The 24868-nt window shown below is 34.9% G+C and overlaps 1 protein-coding gene across 1 annotated transcript in view; it reads left to right on the forward strand.

Annotated features, from left to right (window-relative positions):
- Nucleotides 1-20926, forward strand: part of LOC107562414 (E3 ubiquitin-protein ligase RNF123-like) — a 95171-nt gene extending 74245 nt beyond the window's left edge. The window contains exons 6-8 of the mRNA XM_016247046.1: nucleotides 3785-3879; nucleotides 18401-18486; nucleotides 19786-20926. Of these exons, the coding sequence (XP_016102532.1) occupies nucleotides 3785-3879; nucleotides 18401-18486; nucleotides 19786-19885 (281 nt within the window). The 3' untranslated portion in view covers nucleotides 19886-20926. The remainder of the gene's footprint in view (nucleotides 1-3784; nucleotides 3880-18400; nucleotides 18487-19785) is intronic.
- Nucleotides 20927-24868: the final 3942 nt, after the last annotated feature.

The following is a 24868-nucleotide window of genomic DNA, read 5'->3' on the forward strand; positions in this document are numbered from 1 at the left end:
TATATATATATATATATATATATATATATATATATATAAATTTGAATCACATTGAAAAAAAATTATAAATTTTTTTTTCGATAAATAAATCAAATAAATAAATTATATGAAATGCATTGATTAATTAGGTACAATTACATTTTATTGACATTTATTTTAAGTGAATCAAATTAATCTTGAATACTGCACTTATTTTTCTTTTTTCCTTTCATTTTTGGAGGTTGATGGCCTCAGTCCTCATTTATTTTTGTTGTTAACATGTTCCCTTTATATTTTTTTATGCATCATTTAATTAAAAACAAATAATAAAAAAAGCTGAAGAATCAAATTGAATCTAAATAAATCCATAGTAGTCCTTTTTATTAATTTTTGGAGTTTGTTAGGCTCATTCTCAATTTATTTTATGCATCTATATTTATTTATACCCTCATGGTGCCCCGAACCTATTATCTAGAAATAATGTCAGAATGTTCATATTTGGATGAACTATTAATTGAAGCTACACGAGCTGAGTTTGTGTGAGATTTGCCAGTTGATTGATTGCGTTTTGCTAATGATGTGCTTTCAGACCTGGGTTTCCCAGTGATAAAGGCCAAAAGTTTCATTAGCACGGCTCTCGTTTGAATGTCCCTCATAAATATTCCATGTAAATATCACTGCGGCGTGTGCAGGTGTGCCGCGTGCTCTGCAGCAGATGCTGATCGAGAGGGTCTCCAGACACTTACCAAACCAAGGAAGCGCTAACCGACCCGTTTGCCGTCATCAGAACAATCTGTCAGAGCTTCTGGATGGGTGCCGTGAATTATTGGCAAAGCACGCACTGTAACGTCACGAGATCACACACGGAAAACTCGAGTCTCGCCATAACAACACACTCAAACATGAACTTAACTGAAGCATACTAAATTCTAAATATTGGATTATAATAGCGTTCTGATTATATTATTATTTTAGGTTTTCACAACAAGGGCTGCCTTTTTTTGTTAAAAGCTGATGCTTTTTTTTATTAACATGACATAACTAAAAAAAATATATATAATATAAAAATAATAAATTGTATCAAAACTTAAAAATTGATCATTTTATAATTAAATTATAATTGCAGTAACATAATAATAGATGATTAATAAATAATTTTTAATATACATAAGTTACATATAAAAAAAATTATAATAAATAGTAAATTATAACACTTATAAAATGTTTTCTTTTACATTAATTGTTTTAATTTTGCACTTGAACAGATTTTTTTCATTTACTAAAATTAGATGGCATTTTATTCTAAGATTAAACCAATACAAATTTTAAATGTATATATAAATATATATTAGAGGTGTAACGGTACACGTATTTGTATTGAAAGTTTTCGGTGCAGGTCTTTCGGTTCGGTGCGCATATGTCCCGAGCAAATACTGCGTGGGTTTAACCACTGCACGAGCGGAACTTCATCGGAAACTTCCAGTTTTATATATTGTTACTTTTGATAAGAAACAAAGTTTCATCTTTCAAATTATGTCCTTTTTTCAGGAAATTCAAACAATGAATGCCGTTTTGGCGCTCTTTGATGTGGCGCAACAGATCGCTGTTTAAATTCCTCAGTTCAAACGGCAGCGCGATCATCCCTTCCTCTTTATTACTAGTTTTAATGTGAAATAAACATGAATGAACATCTCCTGCATCATGTAATCACTCAATCAGTGTTTCAACCGTGGAAAGACATCAATAAAACAGCTTGTAAACAAAATGTCACGTAGCATTTAATTTAACGTTACTTCAGGAAGTCATCAGTGTCCACAGTTCGTTAGTGCGCGATAAATGAAGTCTAGAGAAGAGCATTTCAAGAAATATTACACTTTATAATCATTATATTTTACTTTAACTGTTAGTGATGTCTTAATAATTTAATGTTTAAATAAATCTGTTATGAGAGGCACTGTGTAAATGAATATATTTCAACAACAAATAGAAAGTTGAGTGTTGATTATTATGTTTAAAAATAAATAGTAATTAAATTTAAGTTTGGGCTCTGCTGTTAACTGTAACCTTATAGTAGGCCTAATGTAAAAGGGCTCCCTATAGTTTAGAGCATAAGCCGAGGTAGATTTTTAAAATGAAAATTGAATTGAATTATAACTGAGTTTATTTAAAGAAAGAGCCATTTGTTCAGTAAACCTTCGTTTTTTTCCCCCTTCTGTACTGAAACTGTACCGAACTGTCATGTTTGTGTACTGTTACACCCCTAACACACACACACATTGCATGTATGTTTAAATGAATAAAAAATGAATAATTAAAAATTTAATATTATATATTATACAATACAGTAATTAATTTTTATTTATTTATTTTTTAATTGGTTTCATTTTTCTCATCAACTGACAATTTTTTTCCACAGACTCAAATTATTACATTTATCTATACACTGTATATAATATATTATATACAGTGTATAGATAAATGTATACACTGTATATAATATATTATGTAGAAAATATAATATATATGAATATTTTTGTAAAATTTTAATAACAACAACAACAACAACAAAACAAAAGTATAAAAATCAGCACCTCTCAGGATGGTCTTTAAGAGCACAGGCAAAATCGGTCCTAACAGAATGAAATATTCAGAATATACAGCTACTTTTGAATGACTGTCAGTGGAGAAAGAACTAGCGAGTATGTAGGTGTGGCGTCTGTCAGCTGTTGTTATCTGAAGCATGCAAACTAGCCAAACCTTGCCACCTTGTTTCCCCTGCTGTGTGTTTCTAGCTGCAGTCATTTTAACATCAGAACTGTGGCATCAGATGCCGTAACGTAGTGCTTTTCCACTTCGTCTTCCACTCGCAATCAAGATGCCGACTGTCACCGCTGTTCATCAGTCCAAAACACTGGCCAGCGCAGTGATGATTGGCAATGTCAAGACCAATTTTGGCAGTTGCAGACTAGACAAGCATGAAATTGCTGCGGGGAAAGTACATCTGAAGGAAAAACGAGCCTCCCAGACCTTTGCAACGAGAGTCTAAAATAATCAAGCTGATCCCGATGCATTCATCATGAGCCTGGCTAATGGGTGGAGGATGATGGGAAGGGTCTTTCACACCGTCCCCCTCCAGCAATTCAACCCATTGAGTGATGGATGGGCAAATGACGTAAATGCAATTAGAAAGTCTTTTCTTTGGCATTGATCTTTTTTGATTGTGTCAGTCAGGGCTGCTGAACGGGACTTTGAGTGGCAGTCGTAACCGCGGTCTCCTCTTACAGTGCATCATTCTGACCTTTTTATTATAAAATTATGTCATTATTTGTATTATAAAATAATTATGTATTATAAAAATGTGCTTTAAAATTTATTTAAATGGATGATCATTCTCTAAAAAGGCCCAAAAACTACAGTGGAAAGATATTTATTGAATAATTTTCCTAGATGTGCAATTAAAAAGTCACTTTGCTTTATGATTTATATGTTGCTTGCAAATTACTTTTTTTGTTTGTTTTGGTGATGAAAACACTGCTTTTTAATTTTTTGTGATATTTTAATTTTAATAAATTAATTTGTTAAATATTTTTTGCTTTGTATAAATGTATTTTTTGTATAAATGGATGGATGGTTGGAAGGATGGATATGGATGAATTGATAAGAATTACGTTCTATAGTGACGTTGAAAATCCGCCCCATGTTTAGTCATGGTGTTTGCGTCTGCGTTGTGGAAAGCTCACCAATGAGCGATTCCTGAAATGTTCTCTGTGTAAAGTCTGACATTTGTTGTGTTTGTTTTGCATAGATACGGACTACATCAGCACGGAGGAAGAGCAGAAGGTAGAACAGATGCTAACTTTCCTGACGGAGGAGTCCAAGCAGGCAGCTGCCAGCACAGCGGTGAGTACAGCTTCCCACACAGGTTCAACAAACCACAACCAGCCTCTCCATCTTACCACAACTAGAGTCCAGATCTGCCACTGATGGACAGCAGTACAGGGTCTGTCGCCTCAGTCAAGAACCCTTAAAATGAATTGGTTGGCTTACAACTTGAGAAGTTCTGCCAAAAGTAACATTTGGTATTTTAACATTTCAATATTCCAGTATAATAAGCTCAGACAAATAAAACATGCTTTATCTGCTTCTGCAGACCTTAGTGAGTGTAGTAGCCCATCTAGGACTTTTTTTTAAATTTCAGTCCAAAATAACAGATTTTTCAGCAGCTATTCTAAAATATTCCAGTGCTATTTGCAGTATTTTTGTGGTGTTGTGCCATGGAAATCTACTAATATTCATTATGCAGTTCTATAATGTGTCTGTCACCATTGTACCCGTAAGTAACCAAATATGCAATAATCATTCAAATATTTAGACAATGACAAATTTTTGTTTGTTTGATAAAAATAAAGTCTTGATGAAGTACGGCATGTATTTATATAAGATGCAAACACATTTATATAGAATCCAAAAATTGCGCGAATAAGACAAAAATGACAAAATATTGTGAATAATGCAAGGTCTAGCTGAATTTAAATTGTTGGTAAAAAATTGCAAAAGAATGCAAAGTTTCTCAGGGGAATGCAGTTGTTTGTGGAAAATGCAATGCTTTTGCGAGAGAAAGTTTCTCGGGATACACAATACTTTTGCGAGAGAACGCCAAGTTGAGAGAACACAACGTTTCTTGGGGAGAACACAGTATTTTTGGGGTGACTCTATACTTTTGCGAGAGAACTCAAAGTTTCCTGGTAGAATGGAATACTTTTGGGAGAACACAATACTATTTTTTGTGAGAAAATGCTAAGTTTCTCATTCAGGAGAACGCAATACTTTTGCAAGTCAACCCAACATTTTTGGGGGAACAATACTTTTGGGAGAATGCAACACTTTTAAGAGAGAATGCAAAAGGTTTGCAAGAGAACAAAGTTTCTCGGAACACAATACTTTTGCAAGAGAATGCAAATGTGTTGTGAGAGAATGCAAAAACATTAAAATATTATTGTTTCACCATGTCCTTTTAGTGGCTCCGTAATTCATGCAACGGATTACATAAGAATGGTTTTCTGAGCAAACTCATAAATTCACCCTGCTGGCTTTTCCTAATGTGTCGAGCTGTTGTGTGCCTGATTGTCATTCAGCAAATGACGCAGACACAAAAAATCAACACATTTTCAGTGGATGTATAACATGGTTTTGAAAATTAGACACAACCTAGAAACTTGCAACATATTGAACCAGCTTCAAAATTCTTGTTTCATTCACGAAAATGAAGCGATTCATTCATTAATGGTATCTTCTTTGAAAAAATCGATCTGGCCTTCTTTTAATTTGTAATGGATCTACCTGTTGAACTGAACCAATGAAAGTCAAGGACAGCTTCGGTGTCACCACTGCATACAGTAAACTACTTCTTTATGGTCCTTCAAGCACCTTAAGCAATAAATCCTGCTGTAGCTTTTAACAACGTGACGGTGGGTGGCAATGAAAGCCTGCTAGTGACTATCTGAAGTGGAATCACAAAGTTCCCCGAGGTTTCTGTGGCATAACGTTAATGCAATGGCAGGTCTTTCCACAGCCAGTACTCTGATCGGTCCACCGCAGCATTAGACAGCAGAAAGTGAAGCTCTTCCCCCGAGAGCTTCCCCTCTGCAGAGAAATATGATCGTCCATTCCCATCTCCCACAAAGCAGCAGCAGCATGCGCCATCAGCAGACCCACCTCAGCACAGAGAGGCTAATTCAGTTCAAACAGATAATTCTGCTCTGTAGTCTACTGCGCCGCAACAACACGAGAAATAAGCATAATTTTCTCTAATAGCCATATAACCTTTTGATAATCATGTTAAAATAGGAAATATTAGAAAATATGGGCAGCTGGCATGACGTGTAATTCTACTGTCCTTAAAGGACATTTGTTTTCTCTTTATAGTTTAATGTAGCTAGACAGCCAAGATTTTGTCATAAACATAACATTTATTCAAATTGTCTTTTTATTTTATTTATACAAAACAAAATAAAATAAAAAGCAAAACTCACACAAACAAATTGCTTTTTGCTGTTTTGCTTTGTTTTACTTGTTGCTTGCTTTTTTGTTTGATTTGTTTGTTTGTCATGTTGTGTGCACATTTATTTTACATTGTCTTTTTATTTATTTGTTTGTTTCTGAATTTTGCTTTTAATTTTTGTTTTGTTTTGCTTTTTGTTGCATGCTTGTGCTTTGTTTAATTTATGTTGTGAATGATTATTCTAATTGTCTTCATTCATTTGTTTATTTGTTTTGCTTTTCCTCACTTTGTTTTGCTTTGTTTTGCTTTGCTTTTTGTTGCATGCTTGTTTTTTGTTTAATTTGTTTGTCATGTTGTGAATGATTATTCTAATTGTCTTCATTCATTTGTTTGTTTGTTTTGCTTTTCCTCACTTTGTTTTGTTTTGCTTTTTGTTGCATGCTTGTTTTTTGTTTAATTTGTTTGTCATGTTGTGAATGATTATTCTAATTGTCTTCATTCATTTGTTTGTTTGTTTTGCTTTTCCTCACTTTGTTTTATTTTGTTTTGTTTTGCTTTTTTTCTTGCTTGGTTGGTTTGATCATTTGGTGAACGAAGTGATTATAATTACAGTTTTATGTTGGCATTATCAAATTGGGTTTTACTTTTTAAATGCATTGAATTGCTAAAACTAAATGCTAAAACAGCTACAGTATGTTGTGACCAGTCATTATTTAGTATATATGCATATCATTTGCACCACAAGGTGTACATTTTCACATTTGTACCTCCGAGATTTACGTGTTGGTTTGTTTACTTCTAAATCGGTCTCTTGTCATTTATTTTCTTGGAGCAGATTGCAGTGTGTCTGACACTATATTTTCGGGTCAGAGCGGCATCATTTAAACGATATTCCAAAACATATTTGCGCTTCAGAGAATCGCTGCCGTAATTATTGTCAGTTTTCTGTCATTACACTACGGATGGAGAATTGTGCCGAATTACAGATGCAATCATGAGGTAGTGTGAGCCTCAGATAAATCAACAATTTATTCACATTTGGTAAATCTTTTGAGATATTCAGGTAATTTTCAGATAAGTATGTGTTCAGTTTCTTTGTATGTTTGATCTGTTAAAAAAACACATACCAATACTTTTATACATGATGTTAATTTATACAGATAAAATCAAATCAACTACATTTATTTTAATACATATTCCAAATTTACTAAGTTATTAAAGCAGAAATACAGCATTTCAGTCTCTTACGTTCAGTCAGGCATTACACTACGGATGGAGAATTGTGCCGAATTACAGATGCAATCATGAGGTAGTGTGAGCCTCAGATAAATCAACAATTTATTCACATTTGGTAAATCTTTTGAGATATTCAGGTAATTTTCAGATAAGTATGTGTTCAGTTTCTTTGTATGTTTGATCTGTTAAAAAAACACATACCAATACTTTTATACATGATGTTAATTTATACAGATAAAATCAAATCAACTACATTTATTTTAATACATATTCCAAATTTACTAAGTTATTAAAGCAGAAATACAGCATTTCAGTCTCTTACGTGCCTTATGTGTTAAACTGAAGCTGACAACATACAGTATTTTCCAATAAACGCAGTCATTGGTTCATCTGGTGGCAGATGTACATGCAAACCCATTTATGAATACAAATCACATTGCCGCAGAGAGAACAGAACAGCATGGTTTTACATATTTATCATCTGGCCACAATTTAAACTAAAAAAAATAAGGAGATATTCTTGTTGCGCTATGATATGCATATTGGCAATATGATTTGTTTTCACGTCACAATGCAGAACTTTAATAAACAGAAATATTATTGCTGTCGTTCCCCTTGAGGTTTTGAATGATGAACTGTATCTAATGCAATATTGTTATTGTGTTACAGTGGCATCTTTTATGAGCCGTTACTATTTATTGCTACAATAATCCTACTTACTCATATATTCAACCTTTGATTAAAAGTTAATACATTGTGTCTCTATAGGTCAGCCTTTGTTAATTGGGACTGTGGTTTCTGTATAGATGTTCAGCTTTGTGACCTTCAGTTATTTCCATGTTTGATCAGTTTGATTTGTTGTGGGTGAGGAAACAAAGATTGAACTCTTGAATTCACGTAATATGTTTATTATAATGGCCGAGAGGAAGCAATTTAATGTTGCTTCTACTGTTAAAAAGATTTTTAAATGTTTTTGAAAGAAGTTTCTTCTGCTTCCCAAGGCTGTGTTTATTTGATCAAAAATACTATAATAATCTGAAACATTATTACAGTTTAAAGTAACTGTTTTATATGTGAATATATTTTAAAATGTGATTTATTCCTGTGATGCAAAGCTGAATTTTCAGCATCATTACTCCAGTCTTCAGTGTCACACGATCCTTCAGAAATCATTCTAATGTGCTGATCTGCTGCTCAAGAAACATTATTATTATTATCAATGTTGCAAACGTGTGCTGCCGAATATTTTTGTGGAAATTGTGATAAAGTATTTTTTCAGGATTCTTTGATGAATAGAATCAAAAATTTATTTGAATTAGAAAGCTTTTGTAACATTATAAATGTATGTACTGTCACTTTTGATCAATTTTATGCATCCTTGCTGAATGAAAATATTAATTTCCTAAAATAAATAAATACATAAATAATGATTTATTAAATTAAATACTGATCACAGACTTTTGAGTGGTAGGGTGTACTGTTTTTATTTTATTTATTATTATTATTGTTTTTTTACTTAAGTTCTGACAAACTTTATTTGTTAATATAATCTTAATACAATAATATTCTTAATTTTAAATGTGACTTATGCCCGGTTCAGACTACACGATTTTAGCCCGATTTTGCCACGATTTGCTTGACGTAGGGTGTCGTGGGGATTCGTAATGCCAGGTTCAGACTGCACAATATTTTTTGTCAATCACGATAGTCACTGTGTCAGATTACACGATTTTGACTCCTAAAATCTTGTCGTGTCGTGGACAAGAAACATGTCAGACTACACGTTGCTTCCCGACCGTTCATCGCGTGCTGTCTTTACTCTTTAATCGGGAAGGCGGAACTAGCGACTGACTTCCGAAAACAAGAATGTAAATATTGCTGAAGCGCTTCCGCTATAGTTCGCCAGCATTTTTCTTTCTTTGTTCTGTCGTGGTAGTCCCTCGATGACACCTCATACAGGCAGGAGTACTGTTGCCGCAGCTCCACGAACCTTTCCTCTGTCGTGAAGCATCGCAGACGCGGAATCGGTTGTCGTCCACTATGACACATTACACGAGCTGAAACGATGGAAGCTTGCGTCCCGACACCCATTGTCGTTTACGAATCCCTACGACACCCTACGTCAAGCAAATCGTGGCAAAATCGGGCTAAAATGGTGTAGTCTGAACCGGGCATAAACGACAATGGGCGTCGGGACGCAAGATTCCATCATTTCAGCTCGTGTAGTGTGTCATAGTGGATGACAACCGATTCCGCGTCTGCGGTGCTTCACGACAGAAGACTAGCATGTTTCGTTTTTTTTGGGGCTATTATATATGTATTTCAAATATTTTACTGCCAATAAATGCGTAACTCTTTACAATAAGGTTCATTTGGTTAAAGTTAGTAATCATTTTCTGACAATATGCAATAATTTTACAGCATTAATTAATGTTAATAAATAAATCAACATGTGTTTTGTGAACTAACAACTTGAATTAACAATGAACAGTATATTCATGAATTAACATGAACCTACATTAATAAATGTTGAATACAACTTTTGTTCAATAATACTTCATGCATGACTTTTTCAGAGTGAAAGCTACTATATTCAACAGGAAAAATATGTAGAGCAGGATTTGATTTCAATTTAAATTGATGGGATTATGAGAAGTAAGGGTGTTTCATAATAGAGCCAGGTTGTTTATGGGCGGGGTTTATGAATAAGAGGACTTGGTGATGTCATATGAAAAGGAAAGTCATTTTAGAGGAGCAAGTTATGACATTTTGATTATTACGAACTTGTGAATTGTGCTTGAAACTTTGCATAGAGTATGTCTTAAGCGTCTTTGCAGAAGCTTCTCCTATCATTAGCTCATTGAGCGAGTGTATTCGTGAGAAGTAAGGGTGTTTCATAATAGAGCCAGGTTGTTTATGGGCGGGGTTTATAAATAAGAGGACTTGGTGATGTCATATGAAAAGGAAAGTCATTTTAGAGGAGCAAGTTATGACATTTTGATTATTACGAACTCGTGAATTGTGCTTGAAACTTTGCATAGAGTATGTCTTAAGCGTCTTTGCAGAAGCTTCTCCTATCATTAGCTCATTGAGCGAGTGTATTCATGTGGGTGTTTGTTTCCACACTCGCTGACATTTGTTTACGCTCCTCTGCCAAGTGCACCTTGCCTCTGACGTCCAGGGTAACAAAGTGTGTGGCCTGTCTTTTGTGCCGCAACAGTCTGGTCCGTGTGTGTGTGTGTGTGTGTTGGGCTCTCTACACATTTCTCTGTAAAGTGATGTCTGATTACCAGTCATTTCTTCTAGCCATGAGCAGCTCTTGTCTCCAATCAAGTGAACAAAGCTCTCATCTGCACTTAGTGATGATCATTAACAGCCCCCCTCTGTATTTGTTCCCCGTTTTTCATTGTTAAACGAGTCAAAAAATAGAAAGTCTCTTGTAGTCTCGGTTGTGTGATTATAGAAGATTATATGTTTAGCTTTCATTTATTTTTATTAATGTTTTAGTTTGAGTAATGTTAGTACTTTTTTAACTGAAACTATATTTTATGCTTAAAAAAAGCCGTTTTTTTAGTTTAATATTTATTTTTAATTTTAGCTTTCATTTAATATATATATATATAAAAAAAATAGATTTAGTCTTAGTTAACAATAACAATGCACAAAAAGCAACTTTTTGAAAAAAATATTTTTTTTATCGACACACCAGAAATATATATTGTTTTTGCAGCCGATTTGCCACAAGAATTTTGGTGCCAGCATGGCCACAAATATTGAGATAAGCAATGTAAGTTCTTAATTGTTGAGGGCCCGGCAGATTACCACAATCTGACATACTTTACTAGAACTAGGGCTTTTTAAAATGCTGAAACTCTGCTTGACTCGACCACTCGACTGATTATGCTTGGTTATTACACTCTTTTGCTTATTGTTTGATAAATTACTGTTGCCATAATTACATAAAATGTACAAAAACAACGTATTCTGTTTGCTTTCCACAGATAGGAAGTATTTTCCACCTGGATAAACAATACATGAAAGTATAAACCGTGTTCTTGCTTAAAAAAAAGAAAATGTGTTTTACTGGTGTATACATGTAAAACAGCAAATAGTCAAGAACCATCATCCTCTCTTAAATATCACCCCAGTACATGTCAATAGGGGCCCGTTAGATAATAAAGGTCATTTGTCGGTTGACATGCGTCTCCCGCGGCGGGACGCCCTGCGGTCACACGCGCTACTCGTGCAGCAGCTGAGGTGGGAAATGTACTTATTGCTGATGCAGCTTCGTTTCTGCAGCCCTCATACATTGAGTTGAAACAGCAAAGCAAAACGTTGTCCTAATTTGATTGTTTTGGCACATTGGGTTGATTTTGTTGTGAATTAAGTTCAGTTTATTAATATCTTGACAGTATTGCTAATCATAAAGGACAACATTTCAACATTCTGGGAAAATGTATGGAGGGCCAAATGACTCAAAATGAAATAATTAAATATATATTTCAACAAATAGTTAAATACATAATTCAATTGTTAATAAAACAACAACAACAACAAAGTCATTAAATAGTTTGGCATCCACTATTGTTGAGCGACTTATTAAACAACCATAAACCTGCAGAGGAATTATTCAACGTGATATTGTGAGAATTTGTAAGTATTTAACGTAAAATGTGGTTTTACAAAACGTACATTTACTTAAGTTTACAAGGCACTGAAACGTACAATACTGATGCATTTACAGCATCTAAACATACAATACTGACATATGACGACACCTAAAACATAAATTATTTACGTATGAACAACTTTACAGACTTACAAATGAATCCTTATGAATATTGAAATTGTGGCATTAACTTTTTATGTTATATTCAGTTGTCTCACCAGTGGCATTATGTTTTCTACTGCATTTATTAAATGAAGTTTACTCATTTACTTAAAGGGGTCATATGATGTTGCTAAAAAGAACATTATTTTGTGTATTTGGTGTAATGAAATGTGTTTATGTGGTTTAAGGTTAAAAAAACACATTATTTTTCACATACTGTACATTATTGTTTCTCCTCTATGCCCCGCCTTTCTGAAATGCCTCGATTTTTACAAAGCTCATCGTTCTGAAAAGCGAGGTGTGCTATGATTGGCCAGCTATCCAGTGCATTGTGATTGACTGAATACCTCCAGTGTGTGACAGAAATGTTACGCCCCTTACCATACTGTGATTTATGCAAATCTTCCCACATAGTGATGTAGATATGTGGGGGCGTGTTAGAACGAGCCGTTTTAGGTAGGTGTGGTTGACTCTTAACTTTTATAAAGAATATCTCTTTGGATTTGAGACTTTAGTCTTTGCAACTTTACAGATCTTCTTTATGCACCAAGAGCTTGTAACACTCCAAAGAGAAAGGAAAAATTGAAATTGCATCATATGACTTTAATATGAAACAACATTTCGTTCTGTTCTGTGATTTCTGCTGCCAACTCGTTTCGAATGCATAATGTTTAATAAGACTACACTTGAAACCCTTTAAATGAATAACATTTCTGCAATCGTTTAATCATTACTTGTCATGTAATATCTTCAGAATCCATACGACTGAGGAATAGACTCAAACTCAAGCCTTTGTTCAGCGATCTTCATCTCCATCCTCAGCAGCGACTGTAAGCAGCAATACCCGCGCTCGTTTCAAATTCAAAAGTTGCCACTTCATGAAGCTTTACGGCAGAGAATCAAACGCACATTGGCTTTCGCCTGCTTCCTCACAGATTGTGACATGCAGTGTTTCTGGTGAGGTGTGTTTGAATGAGAAATGCACGCCTTCACGGAGAGGATCGGGATAATAATCTGGATAATATTCTCAGCAGTTAATAACTTAAATTCTGCTCTGCACCCCACACAAAACTTTAGTATCCCATCAGAGAGGACTGCGACTGCAAGGCATCGTCTTTTGGACTACTTTTGGTACTGCTGTTGACATATTTGCAATAAATAAATTATTGCGGTTGTACTTATTTTCCGTCATGTTTTTCGTTATACTGTACATAATTTTAAGAAATAGTTATGGTTAGGTTTAGAGGTAGGAGTGGGGTTAGCGACTTTTAAAATATATTTTTAATGCTATATTGTTACTAAAATGGTAATTTCCATGCGTATTACGGTCACACATCCTTGCTGAATAAAAGTATTAATTAAAAAAATAAGAAAGGAAAAATGTACTGACCCCAAACTTTTGAATAGTATAGTGTAGATTGTAACACAAAATTTCTATTTTGAATAAACACTGTTCTTTTTAACTTTTTATTTATCAAATAATCCTGAAAAAAATCACAGGTCCCAAAAAATATTAAGCAGCACAACTGTTTCCAACATTGATTATAAATTTGCATATTAGAATGATTTCTGAAGGATCATGTGACACTGAAAATTCAGCTTTGCTTTACAGGAATAAATTAAATGTAAAGTATATTAAAATAGAAAACTTTTATTTTAAATTGCAATAATATTTAACAATATTATTTTGTGAAATAATATTCATTATTTTTTTTATCAAATAGATACAGCCTTGATGAGCCTAAAAAACTTATTTTAAAAATGTAATGATCCCAAACGTTTGAATGGCAGTGTATTATACTGTAAAATATGTTCGCAGGTAACCTATAATGTACATCATTTAGTTACATCAAGGGTCAAATCAAATATAAATAGCACATTAAAGTTAAAAGTTACACACTTTTTTGTGTACGCGCTGTACAGGTCTGGTATAAAGAATGTTTTTGCTCAGGTGGCCGAAATGTCTGCCCAATAGAGAAAAGTTTTGCTCAGCAAGAAGAAAAAAAATTTGAGGGGGGAAAAAAGGGAACATTGCTCCTGAACGTGCAGATTTGTAGTGGAATGACTGGATTTCACCTGCGTAACTTTGCTGACTGATTCACTGAAAAAGGACAATTTACTGAAAATGTACTCACCCTCAGGTCATCCAAGACATAGATGAGTTTGTTTCTTTATCAGAACAGATTTGGAGAAATTAAGCATCACATCAGTTGCTCAGCAATGGATCCTCTGCCGTGAATGGGAGTCGTCAGAATGAGAGTCAAAACTCGTCATTTTAGCCATAAGCGGCTAAATAACTCGGTTTGAGTTAAAAACCTCTTAATGATGGATTTGTTTCTTACAAACAGCTTTTCACTTCTCAAGACATTAACTGATGGACTGGAGTGGTGTGGATTATTGTGATATTTTTTATCAGCTGTTTGGACTCTCATTCTGACTGCACCCATTCACTGCAGAGGATCCATTGGTGAACAAGTGATGCAATGCTACATTTCTCTAAATCTGTTCAGATAAACAAACTGATCTATGTATTGGATGACCTGAGGGTGAGGACATTTTCAGCAAATTTTCATTTTTGAATGAGCTATTCCTTGAAGTCACACAGTGCCCAGTCTTGACGTTGACTGATTTCTCTGTTAGTGTGCGCTCACTGGCTAGAGTAACCATATGCATTGAGTAAAGCATCCAGCAGTTTTATCAGGCTGCCATGAACCAGAGTGAACCAGCCCAGTCAAGGTCACTCTCTGTCCCTGCAAATTACCTTGAAATAGTGGCTATCTTCCCTCATTACTCAGACACAAGAGCTGAAGGTAATAGCTCAGAAGAGACGGACTTAGGAGGAAGTGAATTAGATTTTAAGGGGTTTGTATTTCCTTCGTCTCAGCTTAGAGACCAAACAGAAACCCAATCTTTCTCCTTGGAACAAAGTTTGACTTTGAGAATGGAAGGACATTGGGGAAGACCAGACACAAAAACAAAAGGCCCCATTCGCATTAAAGAACCGCATGAGAAACTGATGAAGAACCCGATAGCCCAGCTATCTGGGTAACTGAGGATATATCAGTGGTTTACTCTTTAAAAATGACTGCATCAGTACAGTGCCTTTTCAAATTAACTGAAGTGCTGCTTTCCACCCTACGTTCTATTTTTAATCAGTTTGGATGTACAGTTAAAGTATATTAAATGGATCTTAATAACTTAACAACCTGTCCTCCGTGCCCTTGGCTTCATTTCGTACAGGTCTGTCAAGGACTGTCCGTCTGCAACATGCAGTCATTGTAGAGGCCTCACAGAGTTGTGGATGGAAGGTTTGAGTACTTGTATAACAAATGTATAATTTAGATTAATTAGTCGTTTGACATGTTGTTTGACTTTTTTTTAACAATATAAAGCACATTAAAACCCTTTCGACACATACAACACTATATGTACACATACAACACTTTTTACCAGTATATTGGTCTACCAGTAATTTTGTATGTATGTATTTTTTTGTTTATTATTGTGTAAAATAGTTGAATAGTTGTCATTTTTGATTTGCTGTCATCTGTTATTTAAATTGCTTGGTAAAAATTAATTATTATAATATTAATATAATAATTATAATTGTTGCGTAAAAATATTATGTACATTTTTGTTTATTTGTAAAATTAATTATCATTTATTTACTTATTTTTTCTTTTTCTTTTTTAATGTTTTGTAAAATAGTTGTAGTTTGCATTTGTTTGTTTTTTGTCATTTGGTGTCTCATCTGGTCATTAAGTTTATTGTAATAAATTATTAGTATTATTATTTCAAAACATTTAAATCGTGGCTATAATAACTGATCTGGCCAGTATATTGGACTAACACTAATTTATAGTGAAATGGGAGAATATGTTAGCAGTAGGATTCAGGGCAAAAAAGAAAAAAAACATAAGCATGAAAATGTAAGGTTATGTTCTGCGGTGTATGGAGTCAGACAGGTTGGCAGGGATGGAGGCCTGGCTGCTCTTCTCTCACTGCAGGCTTTCATCCACACTCCCCATGAAATCAGTACAAAGAGCTCAATTAACACTTGCATGCCATGTTCCCTTCCTTCCAAGCTGAGGAAAGCCTTAGGATGAAAGTGTGGAGATTACGGGAGTCTTGTGTGACTCAGGCTGAAGGATGGAAGGAGAATATTCATCAGCATTTTCTGTGGCTGCTTTAGGAATGCCGTCTATTGGGAATCACGAGACCAACTGACAGCAGGATCTGTAGATATTTGAATTAGATATAAATCTATTTTTTAATTGCTTTCCAAAGACCTAGTAATGCCCTAGCAACCGAACAACAACCACCCAGAACACCCTAACAGATTTTGCCCAGATTTTGCACCATTTCACTAATTCTTATTTCATATTGGGTGCCACTCGAACACAGTAAGATCCTAGAAAAAAAGTAGATACTTAAGAAATAGAATTTCAGGGATTCAGATTTGATTTCTGTTTGAAATCATCAATTTAATGATCAATTTAATCTTCTATTCCCCAGTGTTATATACAGTACATAAGTGAGTACGTTGGGGTCACCAAAAAGGAATATGCATCTTCTGACGTCTTTGTACATATGTGTTCTAGTTTGTTGACATTTCTGAGAGCTGAATTTATTATTTTGTGTGTCATTCCCTTGGGATGAGTGGATAATGTTCTTTGCAGCTTTTTTTATTTTTATTTTTTTGTAAATGTCATGTGTGTTGAATACGTGACTGCTTTAATGTGCAGGTGCACAGTGTCCTACATACATAAGTAAATAGCATATGAATAGGGAATATAAATAGAATCTATTTGCCTGCCTAACCTATATCTGTTACGGGGCTGACGCATGATGGGAAATGTAGTCCGGGGTGCTATGCAACAGTTTGTGTGGTGCGAGAGTCAATGAAAAGGAAAGTTCATGGACCGGATTCGTGACAATATCAAAGTCATCAGTTTCACTTTATTTGTTTATATATCCATAAAGTTGGTTGTTGGTTTTATAATATGCCTGAATGTTATAAATATTTATGTTCAAAAATGTATTATAACTTAGGAAATAATTTGTTGTGTTGGTTTTGTTTGTTTGCTTGACATTTAATTGTCATTCAAGTGACTTTGTAACGTCAAATATTGTCAAATGTCAAATATTTTTAAGTCAAAATAAAAAGCTTAACTTCTTTCTTGTGGCATACAGAACAAACTAATTAATGGGTTTTGGAAGCAGATATGACAGAATTCACATATTTGTGCGAGCTATTCCTTTAACACCTGCCTTGACTGTGTAATAATAAGGCTTACATATTAATGAGATGCTTGTATACTAATGAAGCTCCATCAGCCTGTTTCGAGGGGTCAGGGGTCAAGCTCTGTTCTCTTGCTGCTAATTACAAAAAGTACCTGCTCTGCAGGTGAAAATCTGTTCCTTTGAATATGTATTAGGAAATAAAATGAGGTCTTCTGTAGCATAAGAAATTCTGGTCAATATAAGTCCAGTGATGCATACTTCGAAAATACCATAAGTAGGCACTTTTTGACATTAGGGGTAACCAGATGTCACAACAATTCACTAAAAAAGTGTTTGGCTGTTAGGCTCACTGACTTAAAATGAATTGGGATAAGAACAGTGTGTTTTATTGCTAAATTGTAACATTTAGAGATGAGCTTAGCATGTACATGATGATAATGATGAGTTATTTAGTATATAAACTGAAATGCTCACTAATGTACACTCTTAAAAATAAAGGTTCTTCACGATGCCATAGAAGAACCTTTTTGTCTAAATGGTTCCATAAAGAACCTTTAACATCTGAAGAATCTTTCTGTTTCACAAAAGGTTCTTTGGGGCAAAAGAAGGTTCTTCAGATTACAAAAAGGTAAGAAATAGATGGTTCTTTAAAGAACCTTTGACTGAATGGTTCTTTGTGGAACCAAAAATGGTTCTTCTATGGCATCGCTTGAAGAACCTTTTGAAGCACCTTTATTTTTAAGAGTGTACCTGCTATAGCACAAAATTGAAAACTATGAAAAAGAGGCAAAAAGCTCCACAGGATGAACTTATCCAAACTGTCACTTAAAATTTCAGATATTATGTACTCATTTATTGGGGAAAAAAGTGTCGAATATTAAATCAGAAATTCTTAGTAAGATTATTAAGTTTTATTTATGCATGCGCTATGCAATGTTTTTTAATGACCAATGACAAAAAAAAAACGAAAAGATTCAAGCAGTCCTTAATTTCCTTTTAAATATTGTCTGTCTAATATATTGTTGGTTTTCTTAATATGATGACATTTTTGTCTTTGACAACATCTTTTAACACACAGTGGATTGAATCACAGTGTTTTTCTTTCACAGCCGACCAGCGAGGACGATCTCTGCCCGATCTGCTATGCACACTCCATATCAGCCATCTTCAAGCCCTGCTCCCACAAATCCTGCAAGTGAGTTGCTGCCAACATCCTATCAACAGCTCCGCTCTTCCATTCACTCCTCCATTTAAGAGATTAACACCATGCCATTAAACGCTTCGATGGCCATTACTGATATATAAACATAAACACTGCCTGAAATACTAAGGATAGGTTACCGCTGTTGCGATACTTCCACTGCCAGTGCTGGGTAGATTACTTACAAAATTGTAGTCCATTACTGATTACCAATTACATGACGGAAATCTTAGTTTGTAATGTAATCTATTGGATTACACACATTGGGTAATGTATCGCGACTACTTTTTGGATTACGTTTAGATTTACATGTAACATTACATTATGACAGGGTTTCACATTTTCTTTTCAAATAAAAACAATCAAAACATTTTACTGCCATTACTGTGTGAATAAAATGTAATCATGTAGTCCATTAAAAGTAACTGTAATCTGATTGTGAGCATTTTAAAATGTATTTTAATCTAATTATGTTTGGAATCTGATTATGTAATCCGCATTACATGTAATCAGTTACTACCATATACTGTATAAAAACATGGACGTAGTGTCCGTGACGTCACCCGTAGGTTTCTGAAGAGCGTTTTTGAAGCTCAAAGTGGGTGGAGCTGGCCGTCGCCATCTTGGTAGTGTGTCACTTCCGGATAATATGGGCAAAGAGGCGGGAGCTGGTTGCTGAAACCACGCCCACCTAGCTCGACTGTGGTGACTGCAGTGGCAATCCACCAGTCACTTAAGTGGCCACGCCCTTAATTATGCAGAACTTTAAGGCTTAATATAATTTAAGCGGATGAGTTATAAAAAAAATTCACCCCCCTCACAGTTGTCATGAAGGGCAAAATTACATATATAGACCAAAAGCACTTTTTGTACCAGGCTGTAAACATTTTTTTTTCTGCTGTAAAGTTGGGCATTTTAACTATGGGATTGACTCCCTTTTGGAGCCAGCCTGTAGTGGCCAGTCGATGAATTGCAGTTTTAGTCACTTCTGTGTTAGTTTCACAGAGAGAGAGCGGGAGGTTGCCGCTTGGTTACTACCCAGCACTGTCCACTGGCAACGTTGTGGTCTCAGCACTGCATTGAAGCTGTCGCAATACCAATCATATACATCAAAACTGTGCTCTCAATCAAATGAATTTTCTTGGTAGTTTACTTTTGATTGGCTTGACGTATATATCGTGAAGTGCAGCATCGATAACTCACGCTGTGACGTTATTCAGTGCTCTTTAAATGATTAAATGTCACTGACGAACCGATCTCTCGCTCCCTCACTCACTTTGTCTTTTATTTCAGGGCCTGTATCAATCAGCACTTGATGAATAACAAGGACTGCTTCTTCTGCAAGGCCACTATCACTGGAGTGGATGATTACACCAAACCGGCCAGCTCTTAGTGCGCCCTTCACACAAACACACACACATTTGGTGTTCAAAATCCACATTATGTACACTTTCCCCAAAGACTTCACTTCAGAAACACACATATTCAGGATGGCTCATCGTTTCCACTCAGGCTATCACGTCCATGTACGGTCACCATCCCGTCACTGTTGGTTCTGCCAGCATTGCCCATCTGCACTGGCGTATCATAACATTTTGTCCTCTGACGAATGGAACGCAAGGCAATAGTTCTTCCCTAGTGTCTTTGTGATGGATGGATGAGATCCTGTTTAGAGCCACGCGCTTGTAGTGCATCTGAAGGAGCAGCAGAAAAGCTGAATGTGGAAGATCTGCTGAGAGTGATGGGGAGAGGAAATGACAGATTTCATCTCTCGTCACTGTCTCAATCTTTTCTCTCTCTTTTTTCTCAGCTCATGTTCTCATCTGTTTTCAGATTTCATCTCCTCTCTGCTCATTTCTCTTCTATCCTTTAATCTCATCTGTTTTAGTCTCCCCTTTTCTCTTCTCGATTTCTCGCTTCGGCTCGTATCGTCTCATGTCTTTTTTCATCTTCATGTTTCCTGTTAATCTCCTCTATTTTCACCCCACCTTTTAGTCCCATCTTTGTTTTATCTCTCTTTCATCTCACCTAGTTTAGTCTTCCCTTTTCTCCTTTTTTCTCATGCTTTTTTCTCGCTTTGTCTCATTTAATTCTGTGTGCTTTATTCTCCTTTGTCTCGTCTCGTCTCTTCTTTTCTTTGGTGTTCATCTCTTCTCTGTCTTGTCTCATCTTTTCTCCTCTCATTTAGTCTCTGCTCATCTGTTTTGATCTCTATTCATCTCCTCTCCTCATCTCTTCTCTCCTTTCATCCCATCTATTGTAGTCTCCTCTTTTCTCTTATCCATGTTTCTCATGTTTTCCCACTTTATCTTGTCTCATTTTGCCTCGTCTTTTCTCATCTCATCCCTTCTCTTCTTCATGTTTCATCTCATCTCCTCTATCTTCCTACCACCTTTTAGTCTCATCTCTCCTCTTTTTGTCTCATCTTCTCTCCTCTCATTTAGTCTCTGCTCTATTTTCATCTCATTTTAATCTCGTCTTTTCTCATGTTTTTCTCACCTTGTCTCTGCTCTCATCATCTCCTATTCTTTTATTTTAGTTTGTCTCGTTTCTTCTCATCTGGTCTCTTCTCGTCTTTCATCTCATCTCTGCTTCTCTCTCCTCATCTCCCATCACCATCTTTAGTCTAATCTCATCTTGTTTAATCTCTTCTCACCTTTTCTCTGTTCAACTCATCTTGTTTTTTTCTCCTTGTCTCTTCTCTTTGTTTCTCCTTTTGTCTCATATTTTTTCTTTCCTCTTTCCTCCTCTCGTCTCTTCTTTTCCCTTCTCATTCTTGTATCTTTTCTTCTTGTCGCTTCTCGTCTCATTCTCCTTTCTTCTTGTCTCTTCTCACAAACTCTGGTTATATTATCATATCAGGAAATCAGATATAAACTCAGTACTAGTAAACAGTTTTTCACATCACTCTGAATTTGCTAAAGTTTTTATACTCAATACTGACAGCCATATTTGACATAATGTTTTCTCATGCTTTTTTCTCGCTTTGTCTCATTTAATTCTGTGTGCTTTATTCTCCTTTGTCTCGTCTCGTCTCTTCTTTTCTTTGGTGTTCATCTCTTCTCTGTCTTGTCTCATCTTTTCTCCTCTCATTTAGTCTCTGCTCATCTGTTTTGATCTCTATTCATCTCCTCTCCTCATCTCTTCTCTCCTTTCATCCCATCTATTGTAGTCTCCTCTTTTCTCTTATCCATGTTTCTCATGTTTTCCCACTTTATCTTGTCTCATTTTGCCTCGTCTTTTCTCATCTCATCCCTTCTCTTCTTCATGTTTCATCTCATCTCCTCTATCTTCCTACCACCTTTTAGTCTCATCTCTCCTCTTTTTGTCTCATCTTCTCTCCTCTCATTTAGTCTCTGCTCTATTTTCATCTCATTTTAATCTCGTCTTTTCTCATGTTTTTCTCACCTTGTCTCTGCTCTCATCATCTCCTATTCTTTTATTTTAGTTTGTCTCGTTTCTTCTCATCTGGTCTCTTCTCGTCTTTCATCTCATCTCTGCTTCTCTCTCCTCATCTCCCATCACCATCTTTAGTCTAATCTCATCTTGTTTAATCTCTTCTCACCTTTTCTCTGTTCAACTCATCTTGTTTTTTTCTCCTTGTCTCTTCTCTTTGTTTCTCCTTTTGTCTCATATTTTTTCTTTCCTCTTTCCTCCTCTCGTCTCTTCTTTTCCCTTCTCATTCTTGTATCTTTTCTTCTTGTCGCTTCTCGTCTCATTCTCCTTTCTTCTTGTCTCTTCTCACAAACTCTGGTTATATTATCATATCAGGAAATCAGATATAAACTCAGTACTAGTAAACAGTTTTTCACATCACTCTGAATTTGCTAAAGTTTTTATACTCAATACTGACAGCCATATTTGACATAATGACAACATGTAGTGTTACACTAAGCAGAACCTACAATCACTTCTGATTGTTGTACATGATTTTCTACATGAAAAGAACCAAGGAAAAAAGAAACGCATCTACACAAAGCTGTTACACCCGCATGTCGTATATAATATGTCTTTTATTACGGATTTATGAAGCATCATACAGGATAAAGGAGACAGTGTCAGGACATGGACAGTTTACACTGAGACGTGAATGCAATTTGATCTGTGAGAACAGTTCCTGTTCCTCCGCTACATTTTCTCCATTCGGACGGCTTTCACGTATGATCTGCCGTTATAATGGTGTGTTGTTCATGAATGTTATCAAACAGCCCTCAGCTTTCTTCATACCCAGATCTTTCCTTCAGTCTGTTCCATTAGGAGTGCCTAGACTGCTGTTTTTGTTACAGAACACCCAACAGACATCTAGATTTAAGTGCTTTGCTGTTGTGTGCATGGGGTTATCTTTCCCAGAATCCTTTGTTAATGGATTTTGTTACATTCAGGCTCTGCCTGCACTCAGAATCCATTGCCTTGCCACAGCTCCCTTAAAAGGATATTCAGCCATTGACAACTGCAATTTTCTACACCAAATAAAAGTCTAGTGGTGCAACCCCGTTTTAAAACCCACTAAATATTAAATGGAGTGAGCCAAGACTGGAGGTGGACCGCAGCTTCGACTGTCACAATACAGTACGCATTGTTAAAACAACTTGTACAGAATTCATCATACGCTTCTTACTAATGCACACAGACTGTTTATTTAACACGCAGACAATGTGCTACGACCGATAAACCACTGAACTTCCAAACACTGTATAAAACTGATAATAAGTATGAATTATCAAAACCAAATGAGTATTTGGGTCACTACTTCTCACATTTGGACTGTTAAAGCATTTCTCACAGTGTGGTGTAATGTTGTTTTTAAAAAGGGGGTGCATGATATGAAAGTAGGACACCCCCCCTCCCCCCTATATTTTACTTAAAGTGTGTGTGCGCGTTTGCGGTGAGCGTGTGCCGACGACTTTAATTTAATGGTTTCCACTCTCAGGCATCTGCTATTGTTGTCAAAGGGATTTTAGGTTAGTTAAGCAATATTTAAAGGACTGTTGATGTTTGTTTGTTTTTTTGTTTAGAATGAGATGACATGGCAATTTTTGGTTCTTTCACTTTTGTGAGAGTGTACATGTATTGATATTAGCATTAAATTATTTATCCTAAATGCTGTCTGGTGTGCTTACTTCGTAGGCACTTACCAAGGTATATATTGGCTAACTAATTTATTTAATTATTAAGCATATTATTTAAATATATTCCACAATCATTCAACCCTGTTACTGGATGATTTCCTCCCTGTTTAAACAAAATGGAACATTTCCACATCATGGTGAAAGGTAAGTATAATCTCCTTTTGTTTTCTCAATTTCTAATTATTTTCCATTTAAAAAATAAAAAATAAGCAGCAGCAGAAGAAATTGCTGAAAAAAGTTTGACAAACTATTACAAAGAAATGGTGCATTAAATTAAGTGTGACATCTTCATTTCAAAACTAAAATTGTATTTTCTTGTAAAAACTTCAATAACCTTTGTTTTATTTAGAACTTTGAAAATGATTTTTTAATTTCAACCATTCAACCCTGTTACCAATGTTGTTGTAAAAAAAACAAATGCTTAAACATAAGCATTTTTCTTTAATTTATGGGAAATGTATGGGTTTTTTTTCACTATAAATAATTAACAATTAGCAGTTTAATTAAAATCTGCAACTGAGTTTCTTATAACCCTGTACAACCCTGTTTCTTACAACCCTCATTCTGGCATATTTTTTATTTAAATGCACCATTTAACTTTGGATTTCATTAATATTTGTATTGTATATTTATGTTTTTTTTAAGTCAATTGTTTTAAAATAATACAATTAAACCAGTCAAGTTTTTATACTATTCAAATATGTCCAAAATATGGGCAACAGGGATGAAAAATCGCCTAGACTTTTATAAAATCAGTTTTATATAAAAAATGTTAAAATGTTTGTTTTAAGTCATATCTTCTATTTAAATACACCATGTAACCCTGAATTTCATTAATATTTGATACAATATTTATATGTATTAAAGCTGATTGCTGGAAAATAAAACCCAACCAATCAAGGTTTTATACTATTAAAATATGTCTAACATATGGGTAACATGGTTGAAAAATTGACCAACTCTTATAAAAAAAATGTTATATTACACATTATACATTATAAATATAGAATGAAAATAAAAATCAGTTTGAGTTCATATATATATATATACAAATAATATTTTGCTTGACCTCTTGAGATTGACAAACAACATTTTCATTTGCACATTGTTGATAAAAGCAGAAATGTACATTTTAAAGAGCTTTAAGCCATATTTTGTATCTAAATGCACCATTTAACCTTTAAACCTGAATTTCATTAATAGTTCATCCAATATTTATATCAATTAAAGTTGATTGCTAGAAAATA

This window comes from Sinocyclocheilus grahami, unplaced genomic scaffold (genome assembly GCF_001515645.1).
Source record: "Sinocyclocheilus grahami isolate Dianchi unplaced genomic scaffold, SAMN03320097.WGS_v1.1 scaffold822.1, whole genome shotgun sequence".
Lineage (NCBI taxonomy): Eukaryota > Metazoa > Chordata > Actinopteri > Cypriniformes > Cyprinidae > Sinocyclocheilus > Sinocyclocheilus grahami.